This window comes from Antechinus flavipes, chromosome 3 (genome assembly GCF_016432865.1).
Source record: "Antechinus flavipes isolate AdamAnt ecotype Samford, QLD, Australia chromosome 3, AdamAnt_v2, whole genome shotgun sequence".
NCBI classification, from domain to species: domain Eukaryota; kingdom Metazoa; phylum Chordata; class Mammalia; order Dasyuromorphia; family Dasyuridae; genus Antechinus; species Antechinus flavipes.
The window spans coordinates 577,020,349-577,044,289 of record NC_067400.1 but is presented as its reverse complement, the minus strand read 5'-3'; the positions used below and the strand labels follow the sequence as shown (position 1 = coordinate 577,044,289).

General features: G+C 47.4%; 1 protein-coding gene across 1 annotated transcript; it reads left to right on the top strand.

The window, feature by feature from the left end:
* The first annotated feature begins 4,920 nt into the window (after nucleotides 1-4,920).
* TRNP1 (TMF1 regulated nuclear protein 1) lies at nucleotides 4,921-7,850 on the top strand. The gene has a single exon (XM_051988092.1). It carries the CDS (start codon nucleotides 5,510-5,512, stop codon nucleotides 6,230-6,232), a length of 723 nt encoding a protein of 240 aa, XP_051844052.1. The 5' UTR covers nucleotides 4,921-5,509; the 3' UTR covers nucleotides 6,233-7,850.
* Nucleotides 7,851-23,941: the final 16,091 nt, after the last annotated feature.

The window sequence follows — 23,941 nt, the reverse complement described above, 5'->3', positions numbered from 1 at the left end:
AATAAGGAACATGACTGTCCACCCTGATCAGTCCGTACCTGGAGCAAAGGAAAGTTCTACCAAGGGGGAAGGGAAATCATCAGAAAAAAAGAAATCAACATGTTATTATCATCATATTATATATTACATATTAATTATGTTATTATATTGCTATATTATAACATTATTTTTTAAAAGTACAGAAAAGAGAAAAGGCCTGGACCCTTGCCCTGTCTCTCACTGACCTACCTCGGGGTTTTCCTTACCTGTAAAATGGGGATAATCCCATTGCCATGCCCACTTTACTGGATTCCCATGAGAGTGAAACAAGTCAATGAATGGCCTAGCACTTTAGAAAGTGGAGAGCCGTAACAGTCATGCATGAGATCAGAGTTACAGTTAAAAGGGATTAATATTATGGTAGTGATGGTGATGATGATGAGGAAGATTATGGTGGTGATGGTGATGATGCAGGTAAAGGGCACGATGGGGGGCAACTAGGCATGGTATGGGATCCAGTGTTGAGCTTGGAATCAGAAAGACTCTTTTTCCTGAGTTCAATTCTGACATCAGGCTACATGACCATGGGAAAGTCATTTAGCCCTGTCTGTCTCAGTTTCCTTATCCATAAAATGAGCTAAAGGAGAAAATGGCAAGCTTTTCCAGTGGTTTTGCCAAGAAAACCCCAGGGTCACAAAGAGTTGGATACTGCTGAACAACAACAACAACGAGGTGTAATCGCTAGAGCAGCTAGGTCTGGAGTTAGGTAGAACCAAATTAAAATCCAACCTCAGACACCATCTGTGTGTTGCTGGGCAAGTCATTCACCCTCCCTCTGCCTCAGTTTCCTCAACTATAAAATGGGGATAATAATAGCACTTACCTCCTAGGGATGTTGTGAGGATCAAATGAGATAAGTTTTGTAAAGCATTTTGCAAATGTTAATTCCCTATATCACTACTACTGAGTGTCAACCGCACCGGAACTAACCCCTAACCTGTGGGTAGACAGAGCTGCACAAAGCAGGCCAGACACAGAAGAATTAGGAAACAAATAGACATTTACTTAATTTCAGAGTGAGGTAGATGACCTATGCAAACAGAAGCTTCCCCCTTCCTTTGCCCACCAGGGAGGAGGGCTTAATGTTGCGGAGGCCGGGGCCACTTACATACATGAAAGGGGTTGGCCTGTAACACAGTCATTTTTAGATCTTGAGATAGTTCTCAAGGTAAGTATTTCTTGGGACAATACAGTTCTTGTATTCTGGGAACAGTCTTAGGGGTCATGACCACCCTTCAGGGCACAGAACCAGTTCTGGGATGGGAATAGGAGCACAGTACCTGTCAGTAACAAGGAACAGGAATTGTGAACATATGATGAATGACCTGGGTAATAAGGGGAGCTAAATTCCTTAGTGACACTTTGCCAGAGGTGAGAGCATTCCAGGATGCAAAGGATTATTGTTATGTCAATTTGAGAACACAGTCTGCTTGCTGGGCCTTAGCTCTGGGAAAAAGAGATTTCCAAAAGATTTTGAGACTAGTGTTCTTGGAATACTTATTTGCCCTCTGGATAGTTTTAGAGTAAGGGAAGTAAACTTTACTGAGTCTACCCAAGAGGAAATGGTATTAGCTTGGAAGGGTCCCAGATCATCCTTGGATGACAGCTGCAGTGAAAGGATTAAGGAAGGGTAGGATGAGTGTGTGTGTGTGTGTGTGTGTGTGTGTGTGTGTGTGTGTGTATTTCTCCCCGGCTCATGTGATACATCAAGGGGGATGATGACCTGAATCTCCAGAAGTCTGCCCTCAAGCCTTCTCTTCCCCTTCCCTCTTTCCATACAGATTCCATGGCTGGATATATGACATCCCTTCCTTCCACATTCAGTGTTTGACCTTCCCACCTTAGTTTCTTAACTCTTTCTGGGGTGGTGATTATTACCTACTGGGTTTCTCCAGGATTCTCAACCACCCCTTACCATGTCCCCAGTCCTACTTACTCCCCCATATCTTCAATTTCCTCAATCTAACACTCTCCACTAGTCTTTTTCTCATCTTCTCCCCAGTCCCAGCTTTGTGTTGGTTCTGGATGTCATCAGCATTGCCCATTGAAGGCTGTTGAGAGAAGAATGGAAGAGCCGGGAGGTACAGGACCTCCCCAAATGTTTTCTGGGCTCCTCCTCCCACTCTCTCACTAGAGGAATCATAGCTGAGCAGGTAATTGGGGAAGAGGGGAATTTCTGACTCTCAACTGACTCCCAGGTTAGGGAAGCTGCTTTATCCTGGCCTGTGGAAATAGAGAAGACAGACATGTTCTTTAGCTTACACAAGAGACCAGTCCCTATACACACCTTCATCTTAAGATGGCTGAAGGAGGCAAGTAACTAGCTGAGATGATCCCTTCAGAACTGCTATTTCTCCTAGAACCTCAGAATATTTCTAGGCCTTTTTTCCTGAATGGGACCCCTACTCTTGGGTCCTTAATTGAGTCCCCAGCTCATATATTGAGCTGTCACCTCATTCCCCTCACTAATCCCCAGCTTTTCCCAATGAGTCTCTCTAACTCCCTAGGTACTTCACTAAGCTCTCATTCAGAGAAAAGGCAGTTTGGTGTTGGGGATAAAGCATAGTGCCTAACGTCAGGAAAATATGAGTTCAAATTCCAACTCGTGCTTAATAGCTATGTGACCCTGAACATGTCACTTAGTCTCAGTTTCCTCCTCTGTAAAATGGGAATAACCACAGAGAGTTGTTACGAGAATCAAATGTTTAATGTATTAAAGGGCTTTGAAAACCTTCATGCATATTAGTTAATTATTATTCTTGATTCTGAATGCTCATTCTCCTTGATGAGGTTCCATTCTCCTTGATTCTCTATTCTTCATCCCCATCCCTTCCCCCCAAAAGTTCCAATCTCTAGTGGGATGAAAATAACTGTCTGACTCATACACGGCACTTGTCACTCACTCATTCCAGGGAGAGAGACATGATTTGTTTATGTTCAAAGAAGATGGCATACTGAACAGAAAACTACATCCTATTCTGCCTGTGGCCACCAAGTAATTATTCCTATACATTATTCCTATTCCTCCAGTTCCTTATGGAAATTCTATCCCCTCATTAATCCTTCACCCTACACATTGTAGTCATCCCTTGACACTGAACCCCTACATTTATGGCTGACCCTCTGATCATCCCATTAGACCCTTAGACCCTAAGTGAGTCCCCTTCTTGTATACTGAATGTTTACTATTCTTGGGGAGCCTCTGTCTTCTTTTCTGAACCTCCGTCTCTTCTTTGAGTCTCTGGGTCCTCATTGAGTTGCCATTCACAGATGGATCACTCATCCCCCTTCCTTAATTCCTGTACCTCCTCTCATTCCAAAGACCTTGAAGTTAGTTTTCAGAGATCTTTGGATGGTCATTGATCTGGAGAAGGAAGACTCAGGGAGGCCATGATTACTGTATTCCAGTATCTGAAGGGCTGCCAGATGGGGGAAGGATGAGACTTGTTCTGCCCCCATAGGCGATGGTTAGAAACTGCAAATTAGATGTTAGATTTAGTGTCAGGACAAAATTCTCAATTAATAGAGCTTCCCAGAAATAAAATAAGCTACTTTGGACGGTGATGGGTTCCTCCCCATGGGAGTCCTTCAGGAAGAGGATAGATGACCACTTGCTGGGAATTCTATAGTGAGATCACTTTTCTGAAATAGTTTGGATGAGATGGAAGCTTAAGGACCTTCTACCTCCCAGATTCTGCGATTCCATTCAAAAATTATTACATTCAGAGACATTAAATCATGAGATGATTTATGCAAAAACACTATGTTCATCACAACAAGACTTTGCTAAACATATGTAAGCTTATTCTTAAACTTATTTTTCACAAAGTCTCCTTGATCAGGGGATGAATCTTCTTAGCAGTGGCTTTATGTCTCGGCATGCCCCACCTGGTTAGGTATCCTTGGAATCAGGTGATGTTTTATTTTTTGGGGCATTCTCAGAACTATTACAGCAATTTGCATGCGATAAATAAACATGTAAAGACATGTAAACTGTCTTTTGATTAGGTTTGCCAGTATCAATAAATTCTTGCGCCTGCGTATCTCTTCCCTGGTTTCACAAACTCAGATCTAGACTCTTGGAGGAAGGTATCATGATGTGAGGGATCTGAAGCCTCTGATATATACTAACTGTAATATCCTGGCAAGTCATTGAACCTCTCAGGATTCTGGGTAATTCTAAGCTCATCATTTGCAGAGGTGCTGACCTATATTGATAGAGGGAGTTGCTTTATCCAAGAAGTCCTTATATCAAATTACAGGTCTAGTCCCTACATATCATCCCTCTAAATCCTACTTCTGACTACCCTAGAATTATCTAATCCCTAGGATTCCTAGAGAAATTGATAAAGTGAGATCTGCTTAAGGTATTGCCATTGTCCGGCATCTGGCTCCTCCTCTCAGAGGAAGCCTCTGCCTCCTGACAGCACCAGAAGGTGTGGGGTGATTAGGAAGGTAAGTGTCCCTCTTCGCCTGACAGGTGAGGCTCTTCCCAAGGGACACTGTCACAAGGAATAGTGCCCTCCTAACTCTGGTGCCATGCTTCTGTTACCTAGGGCTGAGAGTTTGTTGTAGACAGTGACCTGCCTGGAGGGGAAAGGCTCCAGACTTGGCTTGGAGGAGATGGGAGTCTGCCAAAAGTAGAATATCCTTGACCCAGCCCAACCCAGGGACACAATGGCACCTCCACTAGCTCCTGACAACAGCGGAGGCGGATTAATCCTCTCCCATTAACCTTTTCCCAGATGGGACCAGGTTACTCAAGCATGAGAAGGGAGGGGCCTGTCTCCACAACCTTATCAGATGTGATGTCACAGGCCCTGGAAGAACTTTCTCTAAGTTCAGAATATAGAATGTCAGAGCTGGAGATGCTCTGACAGAACATGGAATATTAGACCCGAGGGGGCCTAGAATGTCAGAATCGTGAGGAAGTTATAATGTCGGAACACAGAACACTAGGACATAAAATGCCAGACACAGGAAGGGGGCCTTAGAAAGATGGCAATGTCAGAAGTGAAGTAGACCTTTGTACACCGGCTACTGGATCCACTAAGTGGACCTTGTACACAGGCTACTGGATCTGTAACAGTCCCAAGAAGAGGGACTGGATTTCGTTGGAGAACGGAAAGGAATGGAAAAGTCAATGGGGGAGCCGGGTGCAGCGGGCACCCGGAGCCGCGGTAAAGATGCTACTGAGGGACCAGTGGCAACAGGACCCGGTCTAGGAAGAGCGTGAGCCGGGCGGGGCTTAGCGCGGAGGCGGTGATCCGCGATCCTGCGGCATCTCTTATTGGCTCTGCTGCCCATCGCCCCGCCCCGTCCTCGGCCGGTATAAGAGGCCCCTTGGCGTGCGTTCCTAGGAGGAGGGTCTGCTGGGCCGCAGTCGCTTTCCCTGGTCTTCGATCCCGGTTCCTCGGAGGAGTCTCCGCAGCAGCTTTCTCCGGAGGGAGCCCAGCTGGGGGGCGGCGGGATGCCGGGGTGCCGCATCAGCGCCTGCGGCGCAGCGCCCCGCCCGGGAGAGCCGCCGCCCCCTCCCCCTCCCCTTCCTCTTCCCCCGCCCTCCTCTCCCGCTTCTTCGGACCCCGCGGAGGAGCCGGGCTCCCCGCCTCCGTCACCACCCCCTCAGCCCCCTCCGCAGCCCCAACCCGCAGCCCCCGGAACCACGACCACGACCGCGACCGCGACGTCGGCGGCCGAGAAGGGCGCGGGACGCGGCTTGGAGCTGCAGCGCTGGCGGCCCGGGGGGCACGGCGCGGCGGGCGCGGCAGCGGCAGCGGCGGGTAGCCGGGCGCTGGAGCTGGCTGAAGCTCGGCGGCGGCTGCTGGAGGTGGAAGGCAGACGGCGGGTGGTGTCGGAGCTGGAGAGCCGGGTGCAGCATCTCCATCGCGTCTTTCTGGCAGCCGAGCTGCGCCTGGCGCACCGCGCCGAGAGCCTGAGCCGCCTGGGCGGCAGCGTCTCCCAGGCCGAGCTCTACCTGGCTGCCCACGGGCAGAGAGCCAAGAAGGGGCTGCGGCGCGGCAAGCGGCCCCGCCCGCCCGCCCTGCTCGCCTCGGCCTTGGGCCTGGGCGGCTGCGTACCCTGGGCCGCCGGCCGCCTGCGGAGGGCCGGGGCCGGGCCGGCCGCCGCTTCCCCCGAGCCCGACTCCCCTTTCCGCCGGAGCCCACCCCGAGGCCCGGCATCCCCCCAGCACTAAGAACGCGGAGGAGGAGGGAGCCGCCGCCGCGGACGGATGCCAGCTGGAGCCTTTGGATAGTCGCAGCGGCCGGGCGGACATTGCGGGGACCGCGGGGGTCCTGAGCGGGATGAGCACAGCTGAGCTAGCTTCTTCGGGCGGGGCAGTTGGTGGGCCCCTCTCCTTCCCTCCCCTTTCTGCGGGAGGCAACTCTTAGAACCGCAATAAAGCTGTGGGCCCTGGGCCTGTTCCCCTCCCTTCCCCCTGAGGCTTCTTCTCCAGGATTGGACTGCAGAAGAATGGGGTTGGTGAGCGATGGGGCCCCATTTTGCAGATGGGCAAAATGAGGTGGGTGTGGTCCCAGAATTGAAGAAGTGTAGAGTTTGGGCAGCCCAGCTTGGTATTTGGGGGTCCCAGCTTCAGTACCTTGTCCTCTATCTATGTCCCACCCCAAGGAGATAATTCAGGGCAGTCATTATACCTTTAAATTTATTCTGTGTCCATATGCGCTTCCTGAGAGTCCCAAGAAGTAAGAATGTATATTGGATTTTTGGCACCACTAGCATCTCAGGAGGCCAAAGGAGCTCTTAAAAGCTCCCAAGGATGGAGAGTTAGGCTTTGGTTAGGGGAAGGAGAAGGGTTGAGAGGAGCTTATAGAAGATCAGAGCCCATCCAGCCCATTAGAGGCTTAGCTCTTCCCTTTGCTAGATGAGTGACCTTGAGTCAGTCACTGCCTTGGTCTGAGATTTCCACTACCTACCTCATGGGCATATTAATGAAGAAAGCACTTTTAAAAGCTGCCGGAGAGAAGTGAAATGTTTATGATGAGTGAAGAAATAGGCCCAGAGTGGGGGGAAAGGCTTTTCCAAGGTCATTCCAGCCACTTCCTGGTAGAATTGGGACTAAAACCCAGGTGTCCCGATATCCTAGTTAAGGACTCTCTCTCCTTTCCCTCCTCTACTTTCTCCTATTGTTACTATCTTTCCCTCCTCTTTCCCAAGTGCCCCAGGCCTGAGCAGGCCCTGGGTGCTGTTTGAAAGCTGCCTGGGGCTGCGACTATGCGGCTGGCTTGCACCTGAGCCAGGTCTTGGGGCCTTTTGTCAATTCTCCTGGGTCCCCTTGCTCTGAGCTCTGCTGCCTGGTAACTTCCAGCATAGCACAGAGCTGGCATCCTGAGCAGGAGAAGCTGAACCAGGGCCCCATGGGATTACTGACTCTGAACCAGCTTGGAAAGCTTCCTGACCTAGGTGGGGCCCTGAACCTTCATGGCCCCTCTTCCTCCAGCTATCATCTTGGGTATACTGAGCTGATGTGGGAGGCAAAGAGGTGAGTCCCTTGGGGTAAGGGGAAGAGCCTGAATACCTTGGACAAGACTCTTTCTGGGCTAACTCTTGCCCCTTCCACCTGGAGGGCTTGGAGGGTGTGCAGTAGCACACAGGATGAACGCTAACTAAAGGCAAGAGCTATTTCATCAGGAGACCTGGCTTCAAATCTCAGCTCTCTGTTTGGTGCTAGCTGTGTGACCTCTCCAAATGGTTCAGCCTCTCTGAGCCTGTTTTCCTCACCTGCTACATGCTTCCAATTCTAACCTGCTATGTTCTGAGGTCCTTTGCTGCTCTGAAATAATTCTATAAAATCACTTCTGTCTGAGTTTGTGTGTTCTGCAAAATGAGGGACTTGGATTGGATAATCTATGAGCTCCTTGCCCCTGCTGACATTAGGATATTCTAATCCCCCTGTAGGGAAGAGGAGTGGGAGGGAGAGGCCATTATCTCCCTCTGAGGTTTTCTTTTAATGGTATAAAGTGGTTTGCTTAGGATCTGATCCTCCCTTTCTCCAGGATTTATTTGTTAATCAGCTTTGGCTGGATTAGAGAGAGAACTTTGTGCCCCAGGATTACTGGAACAGAGCTCATCTGAGAAAAAAATCAGAATGTGCATTCATATCTATTCAGTGGAGACTGCAATGCTCTCCCATCCCCTACTCTGCCATTAGCTTTTAGGTTAACTCTCCCATGATATCCTGGCACAGCCATTTGTAGCTCCTGCCTCACCTTGAAAGATTACATAATATCTCACGTTTTCTGAGATCTGCAAAATGTCTTCCATGGAACGACCTCGTGAGACATGTCATGTAAGAACTGGAAGGGACCTTGAAGCCACAAATCCAACTTCCTCTTTTTACAGATTGGGAAACTGAGGCTCAGTGAAATCAAATACTTGTTCAAGGTCACATAAATAATGATAGGATCTATTCAGATAGCATGAGCATTATATTGGAGAGTGTTAAGAGGCGTGAGTAAATAGAATGGGAGTAGGGAGACAAGTTTGAATGCATGATCTCTAAACTCCAAACCTGATTCTCCATCCACAATACTGGGGCTTTGGGAAGAGATCAGGCATCTCTGTTTTATAAATGAAGGAACTGAGCTCCAAGCAGAGAAATTGGTGTGCTTGGTCATAGCAAATGGAATCTAGCTCTTCTGATTTCAAGCCCCTGCTTCTGCTTCATTATCTCTCCTCTAGTTCTCCAGAGACCAGCTCTCCTACTATTAGCTCCTTCTTTTTCTCCCCCAATCCCATCCCAACTTCAGGAGACCGATTCCCCCTGATTCCGAGTCCTTCGAAAGTCTATTCCCTACCCCAAACACCTTCTGGAGATCCTGGGTCTGAACTGATGGACCCTCTGTAACCGACACTAGATGGCATAAGTCTGTTTTTTAGGGGCACACGATATTTAACGGGAGATTTTTGATCAGATTAGGGAATGGAAAAGCAGGGGGTGACTTTAGAACATCAGATCTAGAGAGGAGAATTTAGATCTCATCCAATCAGTCATTTCTCATTTTATAGATGAGAAAACTTAGCCCCATATTCCAGGACTGACTTTCCCGATTTCCCCCAGCTAGCAGCAATGGTTTTTTGAGCCCCATTCCTGATTCCACATCCCATATCACTGACTATATCCCATAGTGCTATGTCATCTTTTGACTTAAGTGATCCAGGATCTCAGGAAGGACATCAGATACTTCTGGGGTCCTTGTACTTCTGTCTGAGGAGCTGGAGGCTCCAAGCAAAGTCCCCATGTGGGAGCACAACTTCTACAGACCCCTCCACAAATGATCCAAGAGAGCTCTCTAGGCTGAGCAGGTGACCTGGTTTCATAGTCCTCCATGGGAGACTGCATAGCGGTCACTTTAAGCAACTTTTTAGTCAGATTCTTATAGGATGGGGGAGGGAGGGACTGAATCTGGTTTCAGAAGGATCCAGGACCAGGCTTGGGGAGGGAGATGTCAGAGATTTGCTCAGTTACTTGTGGCCCTTAAATATTAAACAAATGTGTGAAATACCCACTGTATGCAGAGCTCTGTGCTTGGCACCAGGGGAAATAAAAGTTCTGGTTAAGATCCCTGCTCCCTAGAGTTTACGGTCTGGTAAGAGGCAGGCTGTAGTTTTTGGTTTTTTAATTTGTATCTTTAGTGTCAAGCCCAGTGCCTTGCATCTAGTAGGCACTCAATAAATGTGTATTAGGTTAAGCCATAGGACACACAAATAGTGCCCTTTTCAAGGTTGTCTCTTAGCTGTTCTATGGAAAGAGCCATGGGTTTGGATCTGGGTTCAAATCCTGGTTCTGCAACCTGGGTAAGTTCTTTAACCTTCCTCTGGGTGAGCTGATTCAGTAAAATGAGAGGCATTAAATCTGATGCTTTCTGGGGTCCCTTCTAGCTCTAGCTAATGTTCTTATGATTAGATAGTATCTCCATGTCACCCTGCTGAACTCCTTTGAGCCCCATCTGTCTCTGGGCAGGGGCCCTGCTTTAAAAGCATCCTTCTTCTGTTTCCAGTCTCTCCATAGGCAGGAGGAGGTCTGACCTGTCCTCTAGTCTAACTTCTTTACAGATAAGGAAACTGAGGCTGAGGAAGGTTAAATGAATTTCTTGCCTGAGGCCATAGGAAGCAGCAGAGATCTCTGCTCTCTCTGTCTCCCCTACATCAAATAGCAGAAATCTCTGCTCTCTCTGACTCCCCTACATCCTGTGTCCTCTCAGAGCAAGCTGCACTTGTCTCTCTGTCCTGGACCTAAGGTTTTGTTTCTCCCAGGATGTGGACGGTACTTTTCCCTTCTGACTCCCCCCTGAAACAGCTTCCCTCTCTCCTCTGCTGACTGGGGAGATTCCAAGTGTGCGAGGGCTCTGTGTTTTCTCAAGCATTCAGCCTACAATGCAGGGGACATTCAATCCCTGAACCACTGCTGATCAACCACTGAGAGTCAATTGTATCTTGAGCTGTACCTGTATTCCCTCCCTCCCCGGGACACAATAGCTCTTTTTACCCTCTGGCGCCCTGGCCTGTTCCAGTTCCAGAGATGGAGGGCAGCCCTGCCTATTTATTACCCTCACTGCAAACCCCAGGGAACCAATACTTCAGAATGGGTGGCTAGGAGGGATGGACACATCTTTCCAGCTTCAGCAAGGTCACTGGTGAAAGGACAGCACTGGTCTTCAGGGAAGTATCTATATCAGAGTCAAAACAAAATAGATTTTGGTTACTACCATAGAAGGGCCTGAAGTTAGTCTTTGAAAGTCACTTTATAGATTCTTGTGAGAACTGGACTCAGAGAAGGTGAAGTCTTCTTAGTCTCTTCTCTTGGCAGTGCTTGAGAATGAGAGATCCCTTCCCCAACCTTCCAGCTCCCCATACCTCCTCTGCTTCAGGAGTCTCCCTCCTGCCATATCAACACCTGGGAGGCTCTCCCACGTCAGGAATGGGTTTTTCTCTTCTGCCTCAGAGAATCTCATTGGGGAAAGAGACCTCAAGGGCTAGAATTCTTTCTGTGACATACCCAAGTGGCCATCTAGCTTTTGCTTCTGATACCTCCATTGAGAGGTCTCTAATATACTACCTCCCAAGGATGCGAGATTTTAGGACAGATTTTATCCTTAGGAAGTTTTTCTTTGCATGAAGCCTAAGGCTTCCACCAACAGCTCCTCATTGTGGGGCTAAGCCCATCTAGATCTACTCTCTATGCTCCTTCCTTTTTAGGGTCTACGGGGTAGCAGACATCACAGTGGCCTCTGGCAGTCAGCCACTAGGTTCTGCTACTAACTAGTAGTGTCTTTTCTTTCTCAGGACTTTAGTTACAGATTGAGGGAGTTGGATTGTAGACAACAATCACCTATTAAGTTCCTAGATCATATAAGGATAGGAGCTGAGGAAGGGATGGTTCCTGACCTTGACGAGCTTGTACTTAAAATAGATGAGTTCTCTCAAATGCCAGTCTCCTATGAATCTGATCTAAAAAACAAAGAACAACCAAAAAAATAGGTTTGGATAGGGAGAGTAGTACTGAATTTGGAATCAGAGAACGTGGGTTAGAACCTGAGGCTCTGTGCAAGCCATTTCTTCTTTCAAGTTTCCTCGTGTGTCAAAATAAGGAAGCTGGATTATTGGATCTTTAAGGTCCCTTCTAGCACTAAGAGTTCTGAAATGCCTTAATCCCAGTCATGTTTCTCATCAGCAAGCAGCCCTGGGAAATGGGGGGACAAGTTGGTGAGCCTTTGAATTTAGAAAAGAGATTGCAAGGCTAGACAGAACCACCAGGGGGCAATATGGCACTCTTTGTCTCCATCTTTGGGGTTCTACAAGTGGGGAAATAGAACAAACACTAGGGGGCTTTGAACCCAAGATCCCTTGTCCAGCTGCCCCCCAAATCCTGGTCCTTTTCCCAACTCTCCATAGCTAGCCCAATCCCGCTGAAATTTGTCCTAAATCCCAGGTCACCCCAACCCATCCCAGAGATTAGGCAGTCATTACTTGGGGGTGCTATTCCCCACAGAGGAAACAAGATTCATTCTGCCCAAACTCCCCTAAACACTAGTTTCTCTGAGCTTAGAGAGCTTAACCATTTCTAACTGTGTTATCTATTGAAAACAACCCATAAGAGGGGATTCCAAAATGAGAGTGGAAGCGGGGGGAAGAGTAGGAGGGAAAACCCCGCTCTGGCCAAGCCCCTAACATGGTTCCCTAAATGGAAGGTGGAGAGGAGAGCCAGCCTTCAGGACCCTCCATCTGACAGTATTAACCTAGGGATCCTCTTAGGGCCTGGACGCTTGAGTCCCAAGGAAGGACTCAATGGGAACACGGACTATGTGAAGTCATTGAGACATCCGTTTTTTATCTACAAGGAAATCTGGTCTCTCTGGCTCTTCCTTCCCTGCTTGCAGCACCATTCCCCCCAACCCACCCTCCCTACCCAAGGGGCCATATACTGCGCATGAGGCAGGAGCTGCATCGGCAATAACAGGAAGCTGCCCAGTCCTCCACCCACTGACCCTGCTGACCAGGCCCTAGGGGTTGAGGCCCTGGATGAACTCCAAGATAGGCCCGGGTATCCTGGCTCCCCAGAGCTACTGGGAAGAGGAGGGGATCATTAGAATCCCAGCATTTCAATGCTGGAAAAGACTTTAGGGACAGTTCAGCTTCCTCATTTTACCCAAAACTGAGGTTCACGCGGCGAGTTTGGGGACAAATGGAAGAATCGAATCCCTCTGTCTGCCTTTCTCCCCTTTGCCGTTCCTCCACCCCTCCCACCCCCACAGAGCTGTAGGCCCGGGCGCTAAAGGCTGGGACATCTGGGAGAGAGGTGGCTGTGGAGCATCTGAAGATGCTGAGTCTGAGCCAGAGACCCAAGGGAGCTGACTGCGGGGTTTCCTGTGGCTTGGGCCAAATAGGGCTGGGCGGGCTGGGCCCCCTGGGGTGGCTGATTCAGGCTGAGTCAGGCTACTTGGCATCTTTCATCCTAGGATCTCGGAGCACTTTGCCCACATTTGGAAATGCCCCCCAGGGATTTGAACTCCAAGCCAGGGTCAGGAGCCAGGCTCATGGCACCCTGAACGCTCCCCTTGGGTGTCCCAGGTGTGTATGAGGGAGGAAGGGGCTGTGTTCCTAACAATGGGTTGGCAAACTCTTCCCGTTCTGAAGTCCCCAGTTACACTCCAGCTGGGAGTCAGACTAGAACGGGGAGGGAGGGACGGGGAGGACCTCAGGCTCTTGGCAGGGGTAGCCAGGTCCCCCCACAGCATCACCATAAGAGGAGTAGTTTAAGCGGCACCCTGTCCCCTCCCCCAGCCCCCAGGCCAGAAGGGGAGGGAGGGAAGGGAGACCCAAGTTCCATCCATGGAACATTCCATTCTGACTGTTCAGAGGCAGATATAATCAGCCTGGCATTTACTGAGTAGAGAAGGATGGGGGGGCGGGAGGGGGATCTCTGCAAGGCTTTGGACCCCGGCTCCCAGAGGACTTTCCCTACATGGGGAACAACCCCTCCTTCATGAGGTTCCCCTCCACGTGAGACCCCTCTTCACTCCAAACCCAATTCTAAAGAGGAAGCCGGGAGCCTCGGGACGCCAACGGCTCGGTCCCAGAAATATGAGAACCCCGGACAAGCTGTGATCACTCTCCCTACCCCACCCCCACCCACAAGCCGAGCTGGGCCAAGAAGACCCAGACCTAAGATGAGAGGGGGTGGGGGCGGAGGGCCAAATGCGGCCTCTCTTCCTCCTGTCCCTGCAGCCCTTGGCTAGGGAGATGCCAAGGATGTGAGTGGGGTGTGGAACTCCCCGAGTGTCAGAGATAATTAGGGGTTCATAAAGGATCCCAGCCAGGAATGGGGCAGTGCCATCGGCTCCTCAGTCTGGGAACCGTCCCTGTCAGCTGGGCCGTGGCTGCCTGTCCAGAATGCCTCTGCCAGGAAGTCTTCCCCGAGCGTCCCTCCCCAACCGAGAGCATTCCTTTCACCTGTGTCCCGAGCTCTGGGGCTCTCAGTTGCTGGGCTGCTCCATCTGTCCCTTGATTTCCAAAACAGTGGCGGAGTCTCTGCCTGTGAAATGAATTTCTGTACATTGAGTCCTATTTGCCCTTGACTTTGAACCCCTGGGTTATTCAGAAAATGCTGGGTGCCAGCTTTGGGGTTCTGCCATGTTGTCTCATGGGAAACAAATTGTTTTCATGATATGAGCAAGGAACTTACTGTCACTTCCAGCTTCTGAAAAATGTAAGTGTTAAAGGAAATATAAACTTTCTTGACTATATTAAAAACATCCATCAGGTTAGAATTCAAGGGTCCTCAAACTGCGCCCGTGGGCCAGATGCAGCAGCTGAGGACGTTTATCCCCCTCACCCATGGCTATGAAGTTTCTTTATTTAAAGGTCCACAAAACAAAGTTTTTGTTTTTACTATAGTCCGGCAGTCTGAGGGACAGTGAACTGGCCCCCTATTTAAAAAGTTTGAGGACCCCAATAGTAGAAGATGACTCCAAAAGCTAAATGAGCGAGACATGGGGTCCCTCAGGCCCCTGTAGATCGTTTCACTGAACCTTCCACATCCCCCAGGTTCCTGCTGCAAAGGCTACCTGTCACCCTTCTCCACACGGACCTCCGCTTCCATCACTTGGGCAGACCAGGTTTCAAGGAAATAAAAGGTGGGAGGGACAAGACCCAAGGACAGCCAATCCAAGAATACTCTGGAATAAAAAGGGTACAGGGGTGAAAGAGTGAGAGATAAGCCATTCATCCACAAGGGAATGACTAGGTAAATGATAATCAGATAGTGTATTTAGAGTTAGTTTTCTGATTTGTCGATCCCATAAGGGCAAATTTTACTCATTATGTGCAATCCTATATGCATACATGACTTGGTTAATCTTATTCAGTTATTTCCCCAACTGAGAATCCCCAAATATGGGCTCTAATAGTCCATTCAAGATCATTCAACAAGCCTTTAAATATCTGCTATGTGTCATTATGCTAGGCCCTGGAGGTACGAGGGAGAAAAAAAATAAACCAGCCAGCTCAATCAATAATCAATATTTATTAAATGGTTGGACAGCTAAGTGGCACAATGGATAGAATGGCAGACTCCTAGAGTCAGGCTCATCTTCCTGAGTTTAAATCCAGTCTCAGACACTTAATGGCTGGGTGACCCTGGGCAAATCACTTAAACCCTGTTTGCCTCAGTTTCCCCATTTGTAAAATGAACTGGAGAAGGAAATGGCAAACCATTCGCGTATCTCTGCCAAGAAAGGCCAGATAGGGCGGTGACCTGGACTAACCCCCTTATTTAACAGGTAAGGAAACAGGCTCAGAAAAGGGACATGATTTGCCAAGTTCACAAGGTAATCAACGGCCAAAGTGAGAGAAGTATCCAGGTCTCCTGACTCCAAGAAGAGGATCTTTGTTTTGTTCCACCCTCTCTATAGAATGGCTGTGAGAGGGTGCCTTTGTGTTTTGTGTGTGAATGGGGAGGACTATGAGTGAAGCTAATGAGATTTCCCCCGTGGGACCAGGAAAATTCAGTGGAGCTGTTGGGCCTTCCCTCCCCAGTGGGTCTTACACCCCCCCCCCAACTCAAGGGCAGGGCCTTACTTAGGGAAGGGGAGAGCTCAGGCCTGTCCCTTCTCTGCTGGGATAGTGGAAGCAGTTCTTACTCATCCCTGGGTTATTCAGAAAATGCTGGGTGCCAGCTTTGGTTCTGCCCAGCTGAGGAGGAGGGAGAGGAGGGAAGCACCAGTGGTGGAGAAGGGATGGGGAGGAAAGGCCCAGGAGCTTTGTTATTTCTTTAGCCTTAGCGCTGCAATCTTGGCTGATAGCTTTCTCCTCTCAGCCCGTTTTTGCTTCTGTAAAAGAAGGAGCTTGATCTTTAAGGAGGCCCCTCCCAGCTTGGCCATTCTGTGATCTAAGGGCCTTCCCAACTCTGACCTTCTATGCTTTAAGTGCCTTCCCAGCAACATTATATGTTTCCAAGTCCCTCCTAGCTCTGACATTCTATATCCTAAAGTGTTTTTAGAACATAGTTTGTTTTTTATAGTTTTTTCTTTTTTAGTGAAATTAGTAATTTAGTAAATTAGTTAAGAAATAAAAATTATGGTAAAAAAGATTTTTTAAACTAATCTGCCTATTCCCTTCCCCTACTTCATTAAGCAAATTAAAAAAAAAAAAATTAGTCCTCTAGGCATACATTCTTCAGGAAAAACAAATTCCCACCTTGGCCATGTCCAAATGTATATTTCTTTCTGAATTTTAAGTTCATGTCCTCTCTCTCTGGAGCTGAATACCATGTGTTTCCTCTTCTTTTGGACTAGTAGTTTACATTGAATTAATTAGAATTCTAAAGTCTTTCACAATTGTTTTTCTTGATAATGTTTTTATCATTGTATAAATCGTTCTTCTAGTTCTGCTCACTTCACTCTCGATCAGTTCACAGATACTTTCTGAATTTCCTCTGAAAGTGTCCATGTCATCATTTCTTATGATTGGATAATATTCCATTTCAGTCACATACAATTTGATTAATCATTCTCCCAGAGGAAAATACTTGCTTGGTTTCCAGTTTTTGCTTTCCATGAAAACAGCTACTGTAAATACTTTTGTATATATGGAAGTTTTTCTTCTTTGTGGGGAGGTAGAATGGTATAGCTGGGTCAAAGGATATGCAGTTTTGTAAGCTTTGGGCGTAGTTCGCAATTGTTTTCCAGGATGATTGGGCCAATTCACAGCTCCAGGAACAATGCATTAGTGTGTCTGTTTTCCCACAGTCCTTCCAACATTTGTCATTTTTCTCTTCTGTCATCTTTGTTGGTCTGATAGGGCTGAGACGGAACCTCAGAGTTATTTTGACTTACATTTCTCTAATTATTAGTGATTTAGAGCATTTTTCCCCCAGATGGTTGTTGATAGCTTTGATGTCTTTCTTTGAAAATTGCCTTTCACATTTTTTGACCATTTATCCATTAGGAAATGGCTCTTAGTCATAAGTCTGAATCAGTTCCTTATATATCTTAGTTATGAGACCTTTATCAGAGAAACATTCTTCAAAGATTTTTTCCCCTAGTTACCTAAATAAGCACTTTTTGTTTATTGTGTGTCAGACACTGTGCTCAGGCTGGGATACAAAGAACAAAAAGAGTTCCTGTCCTCAAGGGGTGAGATTCTAATGGGGGAGACATGTCAACAGCTAGGTACAGATTAGATACCTACTGAGTAGAAGAAAGGGAATCTCACAGTAGGTAGTAGAAGGTGTGGACAGGAGTAAAAATAGATTACTGGAAGGCCAGTGTTCCTGGATTGTAGAAGGTATAGACAGGAGTAAAGCAAGAAGGGGAGAAGGGAAGGGCCAATGTTGTTAAGAACTTTAAATGTGAACTAGAGGATTCTATATCTTATCTCATGGTCATAGGGACCTACTAGGGAGATTAGATGGGGGCGGGGGAGAGGGGAATACTAACTTTGATTGATGGTTGGAGGATGGGTTTGTAATAAGGAGTGATTTGAGTCAAGGAGACTAATTAAGCCAGTAAAATAGTTCATGCAAGAGGTGCTGAGGGCCTGAACCAGCGTAGTGTGTGTGTATGTGTGTGTGTGTGTGTGTGTGTGTGTGTAGAATGAGACGTTGCCATTTAGTAATTTTTCAATGGTGTCTGACTCTTCATACTCCCCTTTGGGGTTTTCTTGGTAAAGATACTGGAGTGGTCTGTCCTTTCCTTCTCGGCACATTTTGCAGATAAAGAAACAGAGGCAAATAAGGTTAAATGACTCACCCAGGGTCACGTAGCTAGGAAGTCCTGATGAAGAATTTAAACTCAGGTCCTCCTGACTCCAGGGCTGACCCTTTAGCCACTATTCCCCTTAGCTGCCCCAAGAATAAGACATGGAGAGAGTTACTCTAAAGGTAGAAATGAGAAGTTTGGGGAATGGATAGGATATTAAAGATGAAAGTTCAGTAGTGGGGCCTGATCTCATACTTGATATTCTGGTTCTAAGAACCCTCCTAGCTCTAATATTCCGTGTTCTAAGGGCCCTCCCAGCTCTGACCTCCTGGGTTCTAAGGCCCCTCCCAGCTCTGACAGCCTGGGTTCTAAAAGCCCCTCCCAGCTCTGACCTCCTGGGTTCTAAAAGCCCCTCCCATCTCTGACAGCCTGGGTTCTAAGGCCCCTCCCAGCTCTGATCTCCTGGGTTCTAAAGGCCCTCCCAGCTCTGACCTCCTGGGTTCTAAGGCCCCTCCCAGCTCTGACAGCCTGGGTTCTAAAAGCCCCTCCGAGCTCTGACCTCCTGGGTTCTAAGGCCCCTCCCAGCTCTGACCTCCTGGGTTCTAAAGGCCCTTCCAGCTCTGACCTCCTGGGTTCTAAAGGCCCTCCCAGCTGTGACCTCCTGGGTTCTAAGGCCCCTCCCAGCTCTGACCTCCTGGGTTCTAAGGCCCCTCCCAGCTGTGACCTCCTGGGTTCTAAAGGCCCTCCCAGCTCTGACCTCCTGGGTTCTAAGGCCCCTCCCAGCTCTGACCTCCTGGGTTCTAAAGGCCCTCCCAGCTCTGACCTCCTGGGTTCTAAGGCCCCTCCCAGCTCTGACCTCCTGGGTTCTAAAGGCCCTCCCAGCTCTGACCTCCTGGGTTCTAAGGCCCCTCCCAGCTCTGACCTCCTGGGTTCTAAGGCCCCTCCCAGCTGTGACCTCCTGGGTTCTAAAGGCCCTCCCAGCTGTGACCTCCTGGGTTCTAAGGCCCCTCCCAGCTCTGACCTCCTGGGTTCTAAAGGCCCTCCCAGCTCTGACCTCCTGGGTTCTAAGGCCCCTCCCAGCTCTGACCTCCTGGGTTCTAAAGGCCCTCCCAGCTCTGACCTCCTGGGTTCTAAGGCCCCTCCCAGCTGTGACCTCCTGGGTTCTAAAGGCCCTCCCAGCTCTGACCTCCTGGGTTCTAAGGCCCCTCCCAGCTGTGACCTCCTGGGTTCTAAGGGCCCTCCCAGCTCTGACATCCTGGGTTCTAAGGGCCCTCCCAGCTCTGACAGCTCATGTTCCAAGGCCGCCCCTTCCCCCCCCCCCCAACTCTGATATTCTCTCTTCTAAGGTTCATTCTGATTGTGACATTAATGATGTTTTCTATAGGTCAGTCATCCATCAGACCCTTCGCCTCCTTCCTGGTGTATTGAACCCAACTAGTTTAGCCACTGAACTCAACTAGGCTGGTTCAGAAAGACACCCAGATACTCCTCCCTTCCCCTTTGCTCCAGAAAGAGTAGACCACAATCATTGCTCTCTCTTCAGATTTTCATTTTTCCTGTCTCTGCTCTACCAAGCTGGGCAGGTCTCCCTTGGGTGTAACAACAAACATTCTTACTATCTGTCCCAAGGTATGTGAAGATAAAAATCAGCCATCCAGTGGATAAGAAAATTCCTTCCAGGCCTTCTCGTGACCCCAGGAGGGGGCTGGGGATCAAGTTTCAATTTGTGCCCAGGGCTCTGGGGAACCTGGGGCTGCTGCTCCTATGGTCACCTGCTCTCCCACTTCAACTCCTCTTAGCCTGTGCTTCTGCCCACACACCCTAAGGAACAAGACCTAGAGGCTTCCTTGTTCCCCTCCCAGGATATATGTCCTCCATCCAGATGAGGTGGAGTCTCTGAAGGGAGAGGCAGAGGCCTCTTGGAAGGCAGGGGCTATCTCTTCTTTCTGCCTATTGAAAACTGCTATGGATTTGGAGGCTGGAGACTTGTGTTTGTCGCTTGGCTCTGCTTTCTACAGGTTACCTATGTGATCTTAAGCCTCAGTTTCCCCATCTGTAAAATGAGATTGTTGGACTTAATCCCATTTTAATCCATCTCCTGAAAACATCCAAGGTTTTTTCCCATAATGTGTCCAGAATACCCTGGAGAACTGAATACACTTGAGGACTAATAGTCCCACAGAGGAAAGATGGGAAATAGAAAAGAAAATCTTCCAGGTTAAACACCTGGAGCCAACTATAAACGACAACAGCAACATGAATAGCAACAGTAATAATAATGACAATGATAAACCATTTCATAACTTACCCTCAGATTGACAAGCTTTTTTTTTTCCACGATAAGCCTGTGAGGTAGGCAGTGTAAGTATCATTTCCTCCACTTTATAGTTATCTAAGGCTCAGAAAGGCTTAAGCATCAAGAGCATCAGCTAAGAGTGCAGGCTACAACGGGCATTTGCAGAGTTCAGCTCCCTGGGAGAAGAAGAAGGAGATTGAGTGCCCTGCTGAGGGCAATGAGGGTAGGGCTGCCACTTGGAGAGTCCCATAGAGTTTAATTTGGACCCACCTCCTAATGGGTTCCTGTCCTCCTTCCTAAATCCTCCACCTTATTCAGGAGAGGGAATGAGGTGGGGTTCTTGGCTGGGGACTCCTGGAAGATTCTGTCTGGACTGAAGTGAAGGGGAAAGCTGAAGGTTTAGGGAAGGAGGAGGAATTACCATTTATATAAAATGCCTAAGCATCTTACAAATAAGGGCCAGCTGGGAATGAGAGGCTTGGATGGCGATAGGGAGACACAGGCTGAGCTCCTGCCTTTCTCCCTTAAGTTTAAGGCATACAGGAGTTTTGCAAATAATCTAGCATTAGTTTGCATATGTAAATTAGGTTGCCTGTCTCTTGTCCTTACTCTTGGAGTGATCCATCACATCTTCATTAACATTATCATCATTAGAGTCAGAAGACCTGAGACCTCAATTCTTGTACTTGCTCTTAGATCTTATCTCAGAGCTAGAAAGAACCTAAGATCATTTAATACTATCCCATTTTCTTAAATTGAATTGAAATTTGCTTCCTTGTAATTTTATTTATGTCAATTCATTCAATAAATAAATGTTAAGTGTCTCCCATAGCTGGCAGATGTTCCATCTTAGCCTCGGCCTTTGACACAAATAATGAGAAAAATGACCATAATATAAGTGGTAAAAGTTGTGGCTTGACCCTCCATTCTCCACGAGGATCATCCCAGGAGATGTCTTGACTTGTGCGTGAATGAGATTTAAAGGAGGCAGAGTTGTACAAAGTCATCCCCTTCAGTCTTTCCTCCAGTGTTGGAATTCCAGTGGCAGGGCAAAATCAGGATGATGGGTGATGGTCCGACTCTAAGTGCTATAAAGCTCCTTAGAGCCTATTTTGCCTTCTCCATGGCCATTGGGACAAAATGTTCTCATCTGCCCATTCTGCCAAGGGAAGTCTTCATATGTTCATTGACGGGGCCTGTTGGTTACCCTCATCTGCTGAGCTGGTTTATTACAGGGTGATCTGCTTGCTATAGTTTCTTGAAAGTTTGGGCAAAATGTTCTATTCCCCAGCCTCCCTCCTTTATTTTCTCTCTTTATTTTCTTTATTTATTATAAATAAATTAGAGTGTTAGGATGTTATGTACAAGTTATATATACAGCAGCATATATATTTAAAAGTCTCTTTAATGTAACTTCCTAAGTCTTCTCTTCTTCATTCTAAACATTCCCAGGTCCTTCAAATGATCCTTTAATTCATGGCTTCTTAAAACTTTTTTCACTCACCTGAGAAATTTTTACATGACCCTGGGTATATAGGTATATAATATAAGGATACAAATCATTTATTGATGATAAATCATAATTTCCCAAGTCCTACATTCAGTGACAAAACCCTATATGGGGTCTTGAACCACAATTTAAGAAGCTGGGCTTTCGATGGCCTGTTCTCCAGGCCTCTCACCCTCCTGGATGATCTCTTCTGGACTGAAGGAAAGTTGGTTTTCACAAATCAAATGTAAAGTCCTTGAAAACAAAGAGTGAATCTTTCTTGGTCTCTCTTTCTCCAGAACACAGCCCTGGGCTACCTTTTGCATCCCCACTATCCATCACAATATGGCACCCAGAACTATATCCAGTCTTTTAGATGGAACCTCACCACAGAGATCGACACTGAGATATAGAGAGAGGCAGAAGGCAACATCTCAGCAGAGAAAGGTTGTTGCCATCTCTGCCCTTCCTCCCCACCACTGGTGCATGATGGCCCATTCATAGGCCATAGGATGAGAAGTGGGGATGCTAGTGAACAATGCATTAGGTCCTAAAAGCCCAATAAGTGTTTAACACAGAGATACAAGGTCAGAGATACAGAACTAACCATACAAATGAATGAAAAGCACCTATGTGTCAGGTACTGAGGAGACAAATCCAAAAGGGGTTTGGGAAACCCAAGGGTGGCACCCCAATGCCCATCAGGCCCACATTGCCAGGAGCATCTCGTAGGGGAGTCCTGAACTGTTCTTCCCCATTCACCTGCCCCCAATCTCCTGGCTCCCTGGGGAACTAAACAGAGCCGAGGGCCTCATGGCCTGGGATCAGGGCTCATTAGCCAAGCTGCTGACGCCAATGCTGACTGATCGACTTGGGCTCCTGGCCTGGCCTGGGCTCAGAGTCAGAGATGTTCTTCCCATGAGGCTGTTTTCTAAATATATTGGCCAATGAACTATGCCAGAGGAACTGTTGGAGCTCAGAGCAGAGACAGACGGAGCTAGACAGGAGCTAGCTTTGTGCAGTAGGCACCCTATGCTCTACAGAGGGGGATGCTCCCATGCCCCCAACCCTGTGGTCATAGAAAATTGACAGTTTGGGGCAGCTATGTGGGGCAGTGGTTAGAGCACCAGCTCTGAGGTCAGGGGGGCCTCAGTTCAAATCTGCCCTCATACACTTAACACTTCTTGCTGTGTGATTCTGGGCAAGTCACTTATCCCCAATTGCCTCAGAGAAAGAAAGAAAGAAGGAAAGAAGAAAAGAAGGAAGGAAGGAAGAGAGAGAGAGAGAGAGAGAGAGAGAGAGAGAGAGAGAGAGAGAGAGAGAGAGAGAGAAAGAAAGAAAGAAAGAAAGAAAGAAAGAAAGAAAGAAAGAAGAAAAGAAGAAAGAAAGAAAGAAAGAAAGAAAGAAAGAAAGAAAGAAAGAAAGAAAGAAAGAAAGAAAGAATCAACAGCTTCTAAGGTTTCCATTTCTCTCTTGGGGTCTACCACAGTGCCAGTTGTTTACTATTGATTGAATGAATGTCATGTGTTAGGATGTTATGTACAAGTTATATATACAGCAGCAAATGTATGAATAAATGGAAAGCACTTAAACACATTGTATCAGGCACTGTGCTAAGCTCTAGGGTTCCAAATATAAAAGAAGATAATCACTGCTCTTAAGAAACTTACACATGTATCTATATTGGATTTACATATATATATTTCCCATGTTTAACATATATTGGATTATTTGCTATCTAGGGGAGGGTGTGGAGGGAAGGGGAAGGAATTGGAACACAAGGTTTTGCAAGGCTCAGTGGTGAAAAATGATCCTTGCATATGTTTTAAAAATAAAAAAGTTTTGCAATGGATAGAGAGCCCTAGTCCTGAAGTCAGAAGGACCTGAGTTCAAATCTGATCTCAGACACTGAACACTTCCTGGTTGTAGACCCTGGGCAAGTCACTTAACCCCAATTGCCTCAGGAAAAAAAAAATAAAATAAAAAGCTTCAAATATATATTAGTGGTATATATAAAATAACCACAAAATTCATATGAAAGAACAAAAAATCGAGAATCTCAAGGGAATTAATGAAAAAAAAATCAAATGATGGTGGCCTAGTTGTACCTGATCTCAAACTATATTATAAAGCAGCAGTCACCAAAACCATATGGTATTGGCTAAGAAATAGATTAGTTGATCAGTGGAATAGATTAGGTTCACAAGACACAATAGTCAACCATAGCAATCTAGTGTTTGACAAACCCAAAGATCCTAACTTTTGGGATAAGAATTCATTATTTGACAAAAACTGCTGGGATAACTGGAAATTAGTATGGCAGAAATTAGGCATGGACCCATACTTAACACCATATACCAAGATAAGATCAAAATGAGTCCATGATTTAGGCATAAAGAACGA